The 14,798-nt window shown below is 40.6% G+C and overlaps 1 protein-coding gene across 1 annotated transcript in view; it reads left to right on the forward strand.

Moving 5' to 3' along the window:
• Window positions 1–590: 590 nt before the first annotated feature.
• LOC100555515 (gamma-aminobutyric acid receptor subunit rho-1) overlaps window positions 591–14,798 on the forward strand; it is a 57,014-nt gene continuing 42,806 nt past the window's right edge. Inside the window, exon 1 of the mRNA XM_003215527.4 lies at window positions 591–841. Coding sequence (XP_003215575.3) covers window positions 717–841 — 125 coding nt within the window. The 5' untranslated portion in view covers window positions 591–716. The remainder of the gene's footprint in view (window positions 842–14,798) is intronic.

Below are 14,798 nucleotides of genomic sequence, written 5' to 3' on the forward strand. Positions count from 1 at the left end.
ACATTTTATTGAGTTCTCTCTTCATTGCTCAGGCCTCATACATAGCCAACTAGATAGCAATGAAACAGAATCCATAAGACAACAGCATTTGCTAAAGATTCAACAGTTTCTTCTGTAGAAATAACAGGCTTCATATGCCAGCAGAATCAAAGCAACCGAGGATCAAAACAGTATCTTTCACTCAGAGACCAAAAGGACAAAGACAAAGTAGTGCATCATAAAAGAAAATGTCTACATCAGAATGGTACTCTATTAAACAATTGATATAAAATCACCTGGATAGGTCCTGTATCAAATGCTTTCCTGGCGATTGAAAAAGATGCCACAGTCAGCTTTTCTAGAGCCAATTTCCTGAAGGAAAATGCAAAACGCTATTTTCTACAACACCTGAAATGCTTCACTTTAAACCAATTTGTACAATAGCCCATTTCAAGCAACAACAACAACAATCACAACAAAAAGAATAATTGTTCTGTGCAGATTCATGAATTCTACACTGTTAGAAAATCCCTGCCATCTGACGTAGAAGGATTTATAGGTTTAGTGGAAATTGCTTTCCCCACTGTCCAGATTAAATACTGCGGGATGATTTTTCGTACGAGTAAACATCCTTTCAATAATGAACAGCCCGATAATGTCTTAAAAAGAGGAAAAGGATCTTCATTTTGGGTTTCTTCTTCTTTTGTGGACTATTTCTGGACATAAAAGCAGAGGATATGATGTTGACTGTCCATAAAATGCAGTGTAGCATCTTCTTGCTGTTTTGGGGATGCGTTTTATCCACAGAATGCAGAGCCCACTGGCAAGGAAAAGAGATATATGAAGTCTATAAGAAGGGCAGGTGAGTTGGCCAATGCTATTCTGCAGGTTGAGAGTTGATATAATATTTTAGCAGCCATAATAGTTAATCAAACTAGCCACACACATCTTCTGTTTGTACATGCTATGTTCTGTTTTTTTTAAAAATATATATTTTGTATGGTACCTTTTTATTTGTTGACTATTTTTTAACAATCCACACACTAGATATATTAAAATCTAGTTAATTATGGATTCGAAGATCTCCCCAAGGAAAGCAGGAGTTACTATATCAACAATATATGTGATTGCTGGATGCACATAGTTGAAGAATATAGACTGTAATGACAAGATAAGTTCCTTTTTTATTCAGCTTACAATTTTTAAAAGGATATTAAAAGATTCCTTGTGTTGAAACATTGTGCATCGTTCATGTTTCTGCATATAATTTTTCACCAACATCATAATCATTAATATCCTATTATAATGTATTAGCATTGTGGAGAAAAATAAACTGGGACATAGCAAAATATGATGATACTTAAAATGTGGAAAATATGCAATAATATTTGTATTTCTTATTTCTACAAAGGACAGGTTGTTAGTTTTCTTGAACTGATCTAATGACGAAAAACATACACCTGCTGGGAGTCTGAGGGGATAGATATTGACCATTCATGCCTTTTGTGCACCTGGTATTTCAAAGATTCTGCTCATTGCCAACATAATATTGCTATGAATGAGCAATGACATTGAGGATTTTGTTACAAAACAATTACATACCAAATAAGGCCATAGTCACGTTTAACTGAGCAAGACTTACTTCTTGTCAATAGCTATAAGATTGTGCCATCATGTAGCCCTATTTTTCATGATTTTAGCTATTTAAAACAATATAGATATGGAACAATCTGTGCAAAGGACTGCAAATCATCGCATCAGAGAGAGGCAAGATCTCAAATCCATTTTACAGCATAGTTTCAATTCCTCCATGGATTTAGGAAGATCAAAGAAGACTATAAATCAGTAGTAAAGTCAAAGCCTTGCATGCAGAAGCTTAGTTGGGGTTTGCAAATAATAATTCTTGCTAAAAAGTCTATGTTAAGAGGTAGTGGAGCTTGGTTAGATGGATCAAACATTCACCATAAGGCAGTTTCCTATGTGTAAAGCAAAGCATGACTACCATATTTATTATAGTTGTTGCATACCTTCAAGCCATTTCTGACTTAAAGTGACCTTAAAGCAAACCTATCATGCATTTTTCTTAGCAGAATTTGTTGAGTGAGAGTTTGCTTTTGCCTTTCTCTGAGGATGAGAGAGTGTAACTTTCCCAGGGTCAGCCAGTGGGTTTCCATGGCCAAGTGAGAACTTGAAACCTGGTCTTCACAGCTCAGTTCTCAAACCACTTAATCACACTGGCTCTCCAAATTTGTATAGCCCACCCTATAAAAAGGGGGTCTCAGGTTGGCTCTCAATAGCATTAAAACAGGTGAAACAGACTAAAAACAGTAAGTTAGTTTAAATAAATGAGAAGAACATTTAATAACACGATTGGTTAAAACAGATTTTAAAATGTCTTGGTGTTGCATTAATGAGGCCTAATGGCTTTGGTGAACAGTCAAGTTTTCAATTATAAAGGTTGTTGGCACTAATCGGGCCTCCAAAAGGAGAGCAGTCCACAGTTGGGTGCCACAGCTGAGAAGGCCTTCTCCCAGTATATTGGCCTCATTGGTGGGACACAGAACAGCTCCTCCACAGCAGATCTTAATCTTCAAGCAGGCAAATTAGTATTAAGGATAATGACGTTGACTCTAAGTTCAAAGTAGGAATGTTTCCAGTGATCTTATCCTCTTCCTAGACTATGTGGTCTATGCCACTGGATTGTTGAGAGAAGAAAAACTATCCCAACCAAGAAGTTAGCTTCATAATTTTGGGTCTCTCATATCTTCTTTGTTCAGGAGGTTTCCTATGAAACTTGGAGATAGTATTTTGTTTCGAGAGGCATAAGGAGCTGTCCATGAAATAGAAATATTTTGTTTTGTGAATATCTTCACCTAATTCCTTCTAGGATCCAAGACTGTCTGTCCACAGCCCATATTGTAAACCATGAAAGGGTATCCAATGGTGAATTTTGTGGGATTCTTTTAGGCTTGTTCTTCCTGAGACCATGGTGGAGGTCCTTGGGGCGGTGAGGGCGACCACGTCGGCTCTGGACCCTTGCCCGTCTTGGCTAATTAAATCAGCCAGGCAGGGGCTGGTTGATTGGTTTGTGTTGATCATTAATGCATCGTTGGAGCAGGGGTTTTTTCCATCTTACCTGAAACAAGCTGTGGTTCGTCCACTCCTTAAAAAGGTTTCCCTTGACTCCACGGTGCTGAACAATTTCAGACCAATCTCCAACCTCCCTTTCTTGGGTAAGGTGCTGGAGCGGGTGGTTGCCTCCCAGCTCCAGGGCTTTCTAGGTGACATCAACTACCTAGATCAGTCACAGTCTGGTTTCAGGCCTGGTCACGGCACCGAGACAGCCTTGGTCGCCTTGGTGGATGACCTCCGTAGAGAGCTGGACAGGGGGAGTGTGACCCTGTTGGTTCTCTTGGACATCTCAGCGGCTTTCGATACCATCGATCATGGTATCCTTCTGGGACGACTCTCTGGGATGGGTCTCGGGGGCACGGTTTTGTCGTGGCTCCGATCCTTCCTGGAGGGTCGATCCCAGATGGTGAAGCTGGGAGACGCCTGCTCGGACCCCTGGCCTTTGAGCTGTGGGGTCCCGCAAGGCTCTATTCTGTCTCCCATGCTCTTTAACATCTACATGAAACCGCTGGGAGAGGTCATCCGGAGTTTTGGAGTTGGGTGTCACCTCTATGCAGATGACGCACAACTCTATTACTCCTTTCCACCTAATTCCAAGGAGGCCTCTCGGGTGCTGGACGAGTGCCTGGCCGCTGTGTCTATCTGGATGAGGAGGAACGAGCTGAAGATCAATCCCAATAAGACAGAGGTCCTCCTGGTCGATCGTAATCCTGACCGGGGTATAGGGTGGCAACCTGTGCTGGACGGGGTTACACTCCCCATGAAGCCACAGGTCCGCAGTCTGGGAGTCCTCTTGGATTCATCGCTTACGCTTGAGGCTCAGGCGTCGGCGGTGTCTGGGAGGGCCTTCGCACAATTGAGACTCGTGCGCCAACTGCGACCGTACCTCGCGAAGGCTGATCTGGCCGGGGTGGTCCATGCCTTGGTCACCTCCAGACTGGACTACTGTAATGCGCTCTACGTGGGGCTGCCCTTGAAAACGGCTCGGAAGTTCCAACTGGTCCAACGAGCGGCAGCCAGGATGTTAACTGGGGAGAGAGAGAGGTCAACCCTCCTGTTCAAGGAGCTCCACTGGCTGCCATTTATTTTCCAATCCCAATTTAAGGTGCAGGTGCTTACCTACAAAGCCCTGAACGGTTTGGGACCACCCTACCTCCGTGACCGCATCTCCGTCTACGAACCCACGCGTTCACTTCGGTCATCTGGAGAGGCCCTGCTCGTGATCCCACCTGCGTCGCAAGCGCGGTTGGTGGGGACACGAGACAGGGCCTTCTCTGTGGTGGCCCCCCGACTCTGGAACACCCTCCCCAAGGATCTCAGACAGGCCCCTACATTGGCAGTCTTCAGAAAGAACTTGAAGACCTGGCTGTTCCAATGTGCCTTCCCAGATTAATAGGAAATCTCCAATACCAAGTCCTATAAGCACTTTATTAGAACTTAGATTGCATATCGCACCCTGCACTTGCCCTATAAGCCTTATATTTCACCTGTCACATCAGCACTTTTAATCTTGTACCCATTACTCTGGCCCGGCCCAGTTTTATTGTGTTTTAGCGTATTGTTTACTGCTTGTTGTTTATACTGTTTTAATTGTTTTAATTTGCCTTTTGTTTTGTATTGTTATATTGTGTGTTGAGGCCTTGGCCTTTGTAAGCCGCATCGAGTCCTTCGGGAGATGCTAGCGGGGTACAAATAAAGTTTAATAATAATAATAATAATTGAAATTATGGACTGAGGATACAGGCCTTTTTAGAGTTGTCAGGATGAAAAGAGGACAGGGCTCCTATATCTTTAATGATGGTTCAGATGAGGACATTTCTACAGGGAAAAAGAAGTACCTGCTCTCCGACACAGCCATTAAAGTCCAGGAGTTTTTGTCAGTTTTTACTCTGACAACTTTCAGCTCAGGAGAATACTTCCAATGGACAGATTTCACATGCTGCAAAAAAAACCCCAATAAAACAAAAAAAAAAACCCTGACTTTTGCACATCTGCTATTGCTAATATATTAATGCAGTGGGAGCACGTGTAAAAGTACTTTCAGCTTCATGTCCTTGTGGGTGTGTATTCAGAAAAGGTTTCTGGGATATAATCTGTTATCTGAGACCAAAGGTATAATATATTATTTTAATAATAATACCAGCAATCTGCCTGGTTGAAAGGACGAACGTCATTGTTTTATTTTCACAGAAGGAAGGGTGGAGGCTCCATTAATCCTGAACATACACAGCCAGGTTCACACAATGCAATTATCTACACCTTTTTGTTTTTCTGCTAATAACTACAACCACGCTAATTTTTATTTCAGTCAATTTCCATGAGAAATGTTGGTTTTACACAAATTCTACAAACAGGCAAAATAACTCACTTAAAAGGCAAAAGTACAGAAGCCTGATGAAGAAAGCAGTTATTGTGGATCTAACCCTCACAAAGACAAAAAAAAGGATTCTTTGTGCCTTGTTTTCATTCAAGAAAGAACTCTGCAGGGGAAGTGTATATGGTAGTGTAGATATCCACCCCTTCTGGGCAATTCCCAGAAGTGTGTTAAACCCACTCCAAATCGGGCTTAAATCCCCATACCCCGGGGGGGAAAAACGGGCTTTGCCCATTGGCTGGCCTCATGCTATCCCAAAAACTTTCAAGATGGCATTGGGCCACCCAACCCACCTCCAAAATGCCTTAAAAATAAAGGAAAACTTATTGGTATGCTCCAGGCGTCTTGCAGGGAGGCCCAATGGTGACCTGGTAAGTTTTCCTTTCTATTTAAAGACTTTTTTTGGGGGGGGAGTTGGAGAGGTGGGCTGTGAGGTCGGACCCCTGGGTAGTCCTTGAACTACCTAGGAGTGAGTCCCCACAGGGTCCATACCCCATTATACCCGGGCCTTTCAGGAAGGCCCAGATCTAATGGGGTATCTAAATAATTTGGGACAAAGCAGGATTTACCTGCTTTGTCTCGATTTACTTCGCTTTTACCTGGGGGGTCGTTTGGAGGCCTCAGGTAAAAATTCAACAGGGCCCAGGATATGGGTCCTGTCTGGAAGGGCCCTCTGAGTCCTAATGAAATAGTCATAGCACAACACCACACTGGTTCTCTGACTGCAAACTGGAAAGCAAAAGCCTGGTAAATGTCATACACCTGACAAGCGTATGGGTAAAAATAATTGATACCAGTGAGGACTCCTTGTACAGTTGTTTTTACCTGGCAAAAACGTAACCAAACAGGCATGTCAAAAATTAAAGATAGGCTCCCTGTTAACCATCTGTAGCATGTTCCACAGAAAAGTAGACCATCACATTCTTTATGTATGTATGACTACAGCAAAGCAACAAGAAATGAGGAAAAAACAAAGATGTGATAACCTTTATGCATTCTACAGAATATATTATTGATATTATTGAAACTAAACCCCAGCAGATACTAAGGTCCCACCATACCATTGGCTGAAGTGACTGAATGGAATATACAAGACCCCTGATCAGAACCAAACAATCACTACAGCGACATGCTTGAGTTTCTACACATTGCTAGCCTGTTCATTGCTAGCAAGGTCAATCAGATTTGTGATACATCAGTGTATAGATCTGGATCTAAATCCCTAATGGTACAAAGTAGCTAGATGTAAAATACAACCCAAGACACCAACTGTGCTTCCAAATGATTAAATTCTGGATAATTTCTGCTCAATTATAGGCAGTCCCCAAGTTACGAACAGATATTGAGTCTCACCAGGTCATAGAAGGTATAGGCAGTTTCCAAGTGACGAACAAGATAGGTTCTGTAGGTTTGTTATTGAACTGAATTTGCGTGTAAATCAAAACAGGTATATTTTTAAGTATAACCTCAGCCAAATATATATATGCAATATGGCTGAAGAACACCTTATATGTATTGCACAAAGCCTACACAACTTATGATTCAGTAAGGTAACACAACCTTACAGCCATATACGGTGGTCCTACTAGACCTCAATAAAAATCCATTTTTGGTGCCTGACTAGCAGTGCAAATGTGTTTGTATATGTATATGCATGTTTGTCTGTCTTTGCCTTTTTGGATTAGGAAACATGGATATAATGCTTTGTTCCACCACAGTTTTTTTCTCATAGGTTTTCCCACCTTTGTCTTTTAACTTTTGGTTAAAAGAATCCCTTTTCTTAGTTAATTCTAATCAGATACAGTATGCCGTATATATATTCATGCATTTTGGACAGAAAATCAACCCCCCCCCCCCAAAAAAACTGTGTTGACTTAGGTACCTTAACTCTTATACATAAAAAAGAACCACCTTCTCTGATGAGAGCTTAGTTCACCCCAGTAGAAGCTAAAATAAGCACTGACCTCTCTCAGCTCTCTCCACCATGGCTCTACTTCAGGCATTTTGAATGGCAGGTGGGTAAATGATATGTATGGTAGTGGCTAGTGGTGGCTGGACCCATGTGGTAGCATTGGTGCATTCCCCTCTCCACAGAATGTGCCTCAACTTTTCCATGGTTCATATCAAAATCAATAATTTTGTCCTCAACACTTGGCCTCAATCTAAACATAAAGCCAACTAATACATGTGTACATATGGTACTTAATATGTGCCATCCTTTTTTTGTAAACATGCCAAAGCTACCCAGCTACCTACCCACTACGATATGCCTTCACAACTTTAGTTCTGACATTTTATTCTGATCACAAAAAAACAGAGGCAATACTAATGGAAAAGTTTTCATATTTATACTAATTCACTAATATGACTTTGATTTGGATCTCATAGATTCTTCTCAAAGAAAATACTAGGAGTTTTAAGATGGTGTCAGGCTCCTCTGGATGTTGCCCTTGTTCAAACTGACTTGTGAATGCGCATAGAATCATAGAATAGTAGAGTTGGAAGAGACCTCAAGGGCCATCTAGTCCAACCCCCCGCTAAGAAGCAGGAAATCGCATTCAAAGCACCCCCGACAGATGGCCATCCAGCCTCTGCTTAAAAGCCTCCAAAGAAGGAGCCTCCACCACGGCCCGGGGGAGAGAGTTCCACTGCCGAACAGCCCTCACAGTGAGGAAGTTCTTCCTGATGTTCAGGTGGAATCTCCTTTCCTGTAGTTTGAAGCCATTGTTCCGTGTCCTAGTCTGCAGGGCAGCAGAAAATAAGCTTGCTCCCTCCTCCCTATGACTTCCCCTCACATATTTGTACATGGCTATCATGTCTCCTCTCAGCCTTCTCTTCTGCAGGCTAAACATGCCCAGCTCTTTAAGCCTCTCCTCATAGGGCTTGTTCTCCAGACCCTTAATCATTTTAGTTGCCCTCCTCTGGACGCTTTCCAGCTTGTCAGCATCTCCCTTCATCTGCGGTGCCCAAAACTGGACACAGTATTCCAGGTGTGGTCTGACCAAGGCAGAATAGAGGGGGAGCATGACTTCCCTGGATCTAGACGTTATTCCCCTATTGATGCAGGCCAAAATCCCATTGGCTTTTTTAGCTGCCGCATCATTGTCTTGTGTCTGGAAATTAATTTTGTGTAGACAATGTAGGCACCTCCAAGAACCTATTTATGTCCAGACCTACAACTATTTATTTTAACATCTAAAACAAGTTGATGTCTACATTTGTTGATGTAAGGTTCTCAAATGTGCAAAGAGGCCGTTGTTAAAGTCTAGGCCAGCCAACCCCTTTCTCATGCTAATGCTCTCCAGATGTGTTGAACCAGGCAAGGGAAAATTTTAGCCCTCCAGGTGTTAGGAATTGTGAGAGTTGAAGTCCAACACATCTGGAGAACCGAAGTTTTCCCATGCCTGTGTTAGACTATCACTCTCTTAATCTGCAGCCACCAGGTTTGGGATGATGGGAGGTGTAATCTAATACTTCTGGAAGATACAAGAGTTGGAAAAGACTGGTTTAAGTTACCACATGGAGACTGATTGGAGGACAGGAGCCTGATACAGTGTCCTGTGAAGGAGCCCCAAGGGCACTGGAGAGGGTAGCAGTTGTGAGTGACAAACACTTCCAGCCTTTGTTGGAATATGTTGTCTCTTCCCTAAGACCTGGCCCTCCTCATTCTTGCTTTCTGACTATTCTTCACCTATATCTAAATAATCTATGTCACCCAATCTGTGCTTGTAATCCCAGCCAGACTTGCTTGTTGTTCCTCCACTGCAGGCCCATCTTTGCTAGCAGAAGGTTCCATACACATGTACATTATACGTCTTTCATGCAGAGAAACAAACATGTGTAGACCAAGACTGGAGCAGAATAACACTACAAAACTATAATGGAACTACAGTAGAGTCTCGCTTATCCAACGTTCTGGATTTTTGTAGTCAATGTTTTCAATATATCGTGATATTTTGGTGCTAAATTCGTAAATACAGTAATTACAACATAACATTACTGCGTATTGAACTACTTTTTCTGTCAAATTTGTTGTTTAACATGATGTTTTGGTGCTTAATTTGTAAAATCATAATCTAATTTGATTTTTAATAGGCTTTTCCTTAATCCCTCCTTATTATCCAACATATTCACTTATCCAACGTTCTGCTGGCTCGTTTATGTTGGATAAGTGAGACTCTACTGTATTTTCAGAATTTACACATTGACTTCACTATTTTTCACTGTATACATCTTCTCCTCCCCACCCCATACTTTTGAGACCACAATCTTATTGCCATTTTGTGTGAGCTCACCTGTTCCCAGCCCAGAAATGCGATATGATGACTCTATATGTAGAGCTTAAAAACATCACATTTTTCTTGGTTTGCAGTTTAATCCTATGCCTGGAATAAGCCCTGCTGAGTTCAATGGCATTTCTTTTTTGAGAGTCAGTGTGGTGTAAATAGTATTGTCACTGGACTACAACTCTAGAAACTAGGGTTTGATTCCCTAGTTTGGACATGAACTCAGAGGAAGGCAATGACAAACCTCTTCTGAGCAAATAAAATCCTGTGATAGGTTCACCTTAGGGTCACTATAGATCAGAAACTACCTGAAGGCACACATGACAACAACCGAATATAAGCCTGAAGCTCTGAAGAAGTTATTATGGTAAAAGTTAAGCTTTAGTTTAATATAATGTATTTTCTTTTGCCTAAATTATAGTATTGTCTCACCTTCTTAATTAAATGAGTAAGATCTATGATTCTCGCTCCCCCCAGCTGAATAATATTTAGCCTTTTTCACTAAATATGATCCAGAAAATGCTGCTCACTTGGAGTGAGCTGAATTGGCTCTGGTTTATAAAAGCCATTTAGTACAATCTGGTCATGAAAAGTTCTAAAGTCATTAACATTTGGATGGAGGAAACATATGACCTCATCAGATTGACTCGTTTACCCGTCCTATGCTACTTCTCCTCCCCTTTCACCACCGAGCCCTTCCTACTATGCACAACAACTTCTGGCCGGGCTCCATGATGAAAGAGGAGAGGAAGCGGTGCATGCTGCCACTGCAGCAACATGGGATGTTTCCCATGTTGCCTTAGGAGCAGTGGAGGGAAGCGGGTTGGGGTAAGTCACGTGATGTGGAGCGATGGGTTCTTCCCCCCATGGATTGCCATGATGCATGGCGAATCCTCAGCCTAATGTGATAAGATCAATAGACCAGTCATATGCATCAGATTCATGAGACAGTTATCATTACCCCAAGATACGACTGCTCAAAGAGTTTATTTTGTAAAGGACAAGACAATACATACAATTTTTGTGTGCTCAGTGAATACAAATAAATTCCTGTGAGAGTCACAGTTTTCCTAAACTGTTATTTTTCTTTCAGAGCATATAGAAATTTCAAACAGGGCCAGTACCTCCTTTGGATTTTCTTTTCATGCTGCCCTTGCTCAAGTTATTGTTTGAGGTTTGAATTTTGAAATGAGATACTTAACGATGGTGTTTTAAAAAGCCCTTGTTTTATTACTTGCTGGCAAAGTTACAAAAGGGGAAAGAAAAAACAGAAGGCGAGTCTCCCTGCACAATAAAGCAGACCAACTTTTTTCCTCAGCTGCCACTAAAATCCTATTGTGACCCAGATTTCATCTATTTTTACCTTTGTTCCCTTATCATCTTCTTTCATCCCATTTGGCACATTTACTGCAACATTTTTTTCTAGTGCAAGAACATAAGACGAGCCATATAGGCCTATTTCATGTAGAATCTTATTATTCTTGCTGCTTAAAATGCTTTATACTTTTAAAGTTAATCTTACTGTGCAGCGCATGAGATCGGTGAATACAGAGTGAGATATAAATATTTAATAATATTAATAACTAAGCATCCACAATAATTCACTCCTGTATATGGAATTAAAGAAGGTGCACAATTTTACCTATTGCCTCAGCACTAAAATAAAAATGTGTTGCTGCATCATCCAATCATTCACTCAATTGGGACATTATCGCACAAGGCAGCTATCCCATAGCAATCCTGTGATCACCAATAACAGCAACATAACAGGATGAGACCCTCTATCACACCGCTCTCTTTGTGCAACTGCACTCATTTGCTGATTCGTGATTCTGCTACTGTACTTCACTTAATCTTTTAATTCCCTTCTCCTGTATTTCCACTGCTCCATAATTTTTGAAAACAATGTTTTAAAAACAATTTTGCAATTACAGTTAAGGATATTTTTTTAAAAACAACTAAAACTTCAAATCAGAGAATTATTGGTATGCCCTTGGTGGATGAGAAGAGAGTTGGAGAGGAGGGAATCCTGCCACTTGATGCCATTTCTGTGCTGGCATGCCAGCACAAAAACGAAATAGCCTTATTGTACTAGTAAGTAATAGGAATATGGCACAGTCTGCCACTGTTGACAGGTTTTCCCATCAATATCAGGGGGCACGTTTATCATAAAGAGTAGGCAGACTAGCAATGGGGTGCACATGACATTGTGTGATAGGGCTTGTTAAAGTTTGCCTCTTTCATGCAATAAAGTCCTCACTCTCACCAATGCCACAAAATACATTTTCATAACAAAATTTTCAAAAACAAAAGTTTACCCTTTCCATCTGGCCTTGTGGTGATAGCAGTTAATTTTCCTGATTTTTGGAACACTAGTAATAATGATGATAAAACTTTACTTATATTCCACCCTATTTCCCCAGAGGGACTCAGGGCGGATTCCAAACATAAAAGGCAAACATTCAAAGCCCAAACACACCCGTAATAATGAAAATGGATAACCCAACATATAAAAGCAAATTATGACTTAACAACTAAAATTAAATTTAAAAAAGCAACCTGTTATATCAGACATAAAACAAAACATCAAACAGAAGATTTAAACTAAACACAACGCTAAATGCTTTTTTAATAAATGTGAAATGCTGAAACTAGAATCCAGTTTACTCTTTTTCTTGATTGTTAAGCATGGTCAGAAAACTGAAACATAGCATAGCCAACATCAAGATAAAATAACTCAAATCAACACATTCTGAATACAGTTATCTATAAACAAAACAAAGATTTAAAATTATACAGTACTAGCTGTAATTACTACATAGCATTACTGCGCATTGAACTACTTTTTCTGTCAAATTTGTTGTATAATATGTTTTGGCGCTTAATTTGTATAACGATTACCTAATTTGATGTTTAATCGGCTTTTCCTGAATCCCTTCTTATTATCCAACATATTCACTTATCCTGCCGGCCTGTTTATGTTGGATAAGTGAGACTCTACTGTATATTGATAATCTTATATTATCTGCTTAGAACTGGATTATATGAGGCCCCTTCTTCACAGCTGGATAAAATGCACACTGAAGTGGATTATATGGCAGTGTGGAGTCAATATAATCCAGTTCAAAGTAGATAATATAAGATTATAAATGGGTTATATAGCTGTGTGGAAGGGCCTTGAGTCTATACTGCCATATAATCCAGTGCAAATTAGATAATCTATGGAAGAAGCCTAAATGAGGCCTAAATTGGCCTGTCCCCTAACTGAACTCTGGCTGTCCCTTGGCAGAGTTGGTTGCTAGGAGACCAAGTGGGCAAAGATTAGCCCTCTAAACTGGCAGCAATGGGATAAAAACAATTATTGCTCTCCCTCTAATTAGGACTTTATTTTTCTTTGCTTTTTGTTGTATCAACCTAGAGGCGTGGATGATGGGTTGTGTTGTCAAATTTCGAGGTTGGGGGGCCTGTAGGTTTGTTGTTTTGTGGGTCGCCATGATGCCATCACTCATTTATATATATCCTTATCCATATACTTGATACCCATGGTTTCACTTCACTTCCCTATGCTTCAAAAAATTCCTCCCTGGGCTGTGTTTGTTGGCCTTTCTAGTCCTCCAGTGAGATGTTATGGTTTGCTTCTGTCCCAAGTGTAGTCAAAATATAGGGTTCACTTATATCTGTGGTTTCAGGTAATTACAGGGGGTCTTGGAACAAATTGTGTACTGATATGGAGGCTGTACTATATACATAAGAACAGAGACAGGCCTTACTATTTCTTGTTTCAAGCATTTTCAAGACTCACTAATGGTGCTATTTGAAATTTTGCTTCAGTTTTATGGGAAAGCACAAGAACCTAATTTAGAGACTACTTCCCAAATAATTCATCTCAAGCTTTCTACCTGTTCTAAAGTTTAAAGATGCCACCCATTCATCTCAGTATGTTCTTCTAGGGGAGACTTGTAAAAAAGAAAATTGGAGGCCAGTTTAGTGGCCCTTTAAAGAGCAACTGATTTATTTTAGCATGGGCATTTGTGGATTTCAATCCAATACTTCAGATAACTAATGGAATATTATCTTCAAGTCACAGGTAATTAAGAATAGTTAAGACTTCATCACACAGGAGCTTGGATCCACTTTAAATCCCGTTGCTGCCTCCTGCAGAATTCTGGGGTTTGTAGTTTAGGGAGGGGCCTTTAACTGCTCAGACAGAGAGGTCCTGGACCTCACTGAACTACAAATCCCAGAATTCAGCAGGAGGCAGCAATCAGATTTAAAGAGTATCCATGCTCAGTGTGATGAGGCCCTTATATAGTTACAAGGGTCACAGTTGAGTGTGATAAGAGGTACAAAGGTACAAACTGTGACACTGGCCATAGATCTTCAAAAGTTGTGTAAGATGATACAGCTGTGGCAAGCAGCTGTCCTGTTAATCTTGAGAAGTCAGAACAATACAATCTCCTTACAAAAATGTTAGTTCAATTGAAGCAAGAGACTTATCCAAAGGGGATTCTTTAATATGTCACTGTGGTGAGAACTGGAATATTAATATATATAGCATGCCAAGATACCATTATCCCTATTCAGATGTCTGCTAATGAGTTGAGATTTTTGAATAAATTCTGTATCTGCTCGTCCTTTTGCCAATCTTCCTTTTCTGTTTTTTGTTCTAGAACAGCTTCCTGAATGTTAGTAGTTGTGTGCCTCAGGGAGAATTAAATGTTCTGCCATTGGTTTGTTGCCATTTTTATTGTGAGATTGATGTCCATTAATTGCCATCCTTATAAGCTGTCTTGGGTATCTACTACAGAGTACTGAGAGATATTGCTGACAGAGGAGGATATATATTATGTCTGAGGATATGTAAGTTAATGTACCTCTATTGTATGGGTGACATTATTAGCACCTGTAATGTTGCTATATGAGGGATAGAACTGGCAACCTGGTTTGTACCAGAATCTTTTCCCTGGATGTCCAATCTTGTTAATTGTCCTGTTGTAGGTGGGCTGCAATTTAAGCTTGTGGAAAGC

Source organism: Anolis carolinensis, chromosome 1, assembly GCF_035594765.1.
Source record: "Anolis carolinensis isolate JA03-04 chromosome 1, rAnoCar3.1.pri, whole genome shotgun sequence".
Lineage (NCBI taxonomy): Eukaryota > Metazoa > Chordata > Lepidosauria > Squamata > Dactyloidae > Anolis > Anolis carolinensis.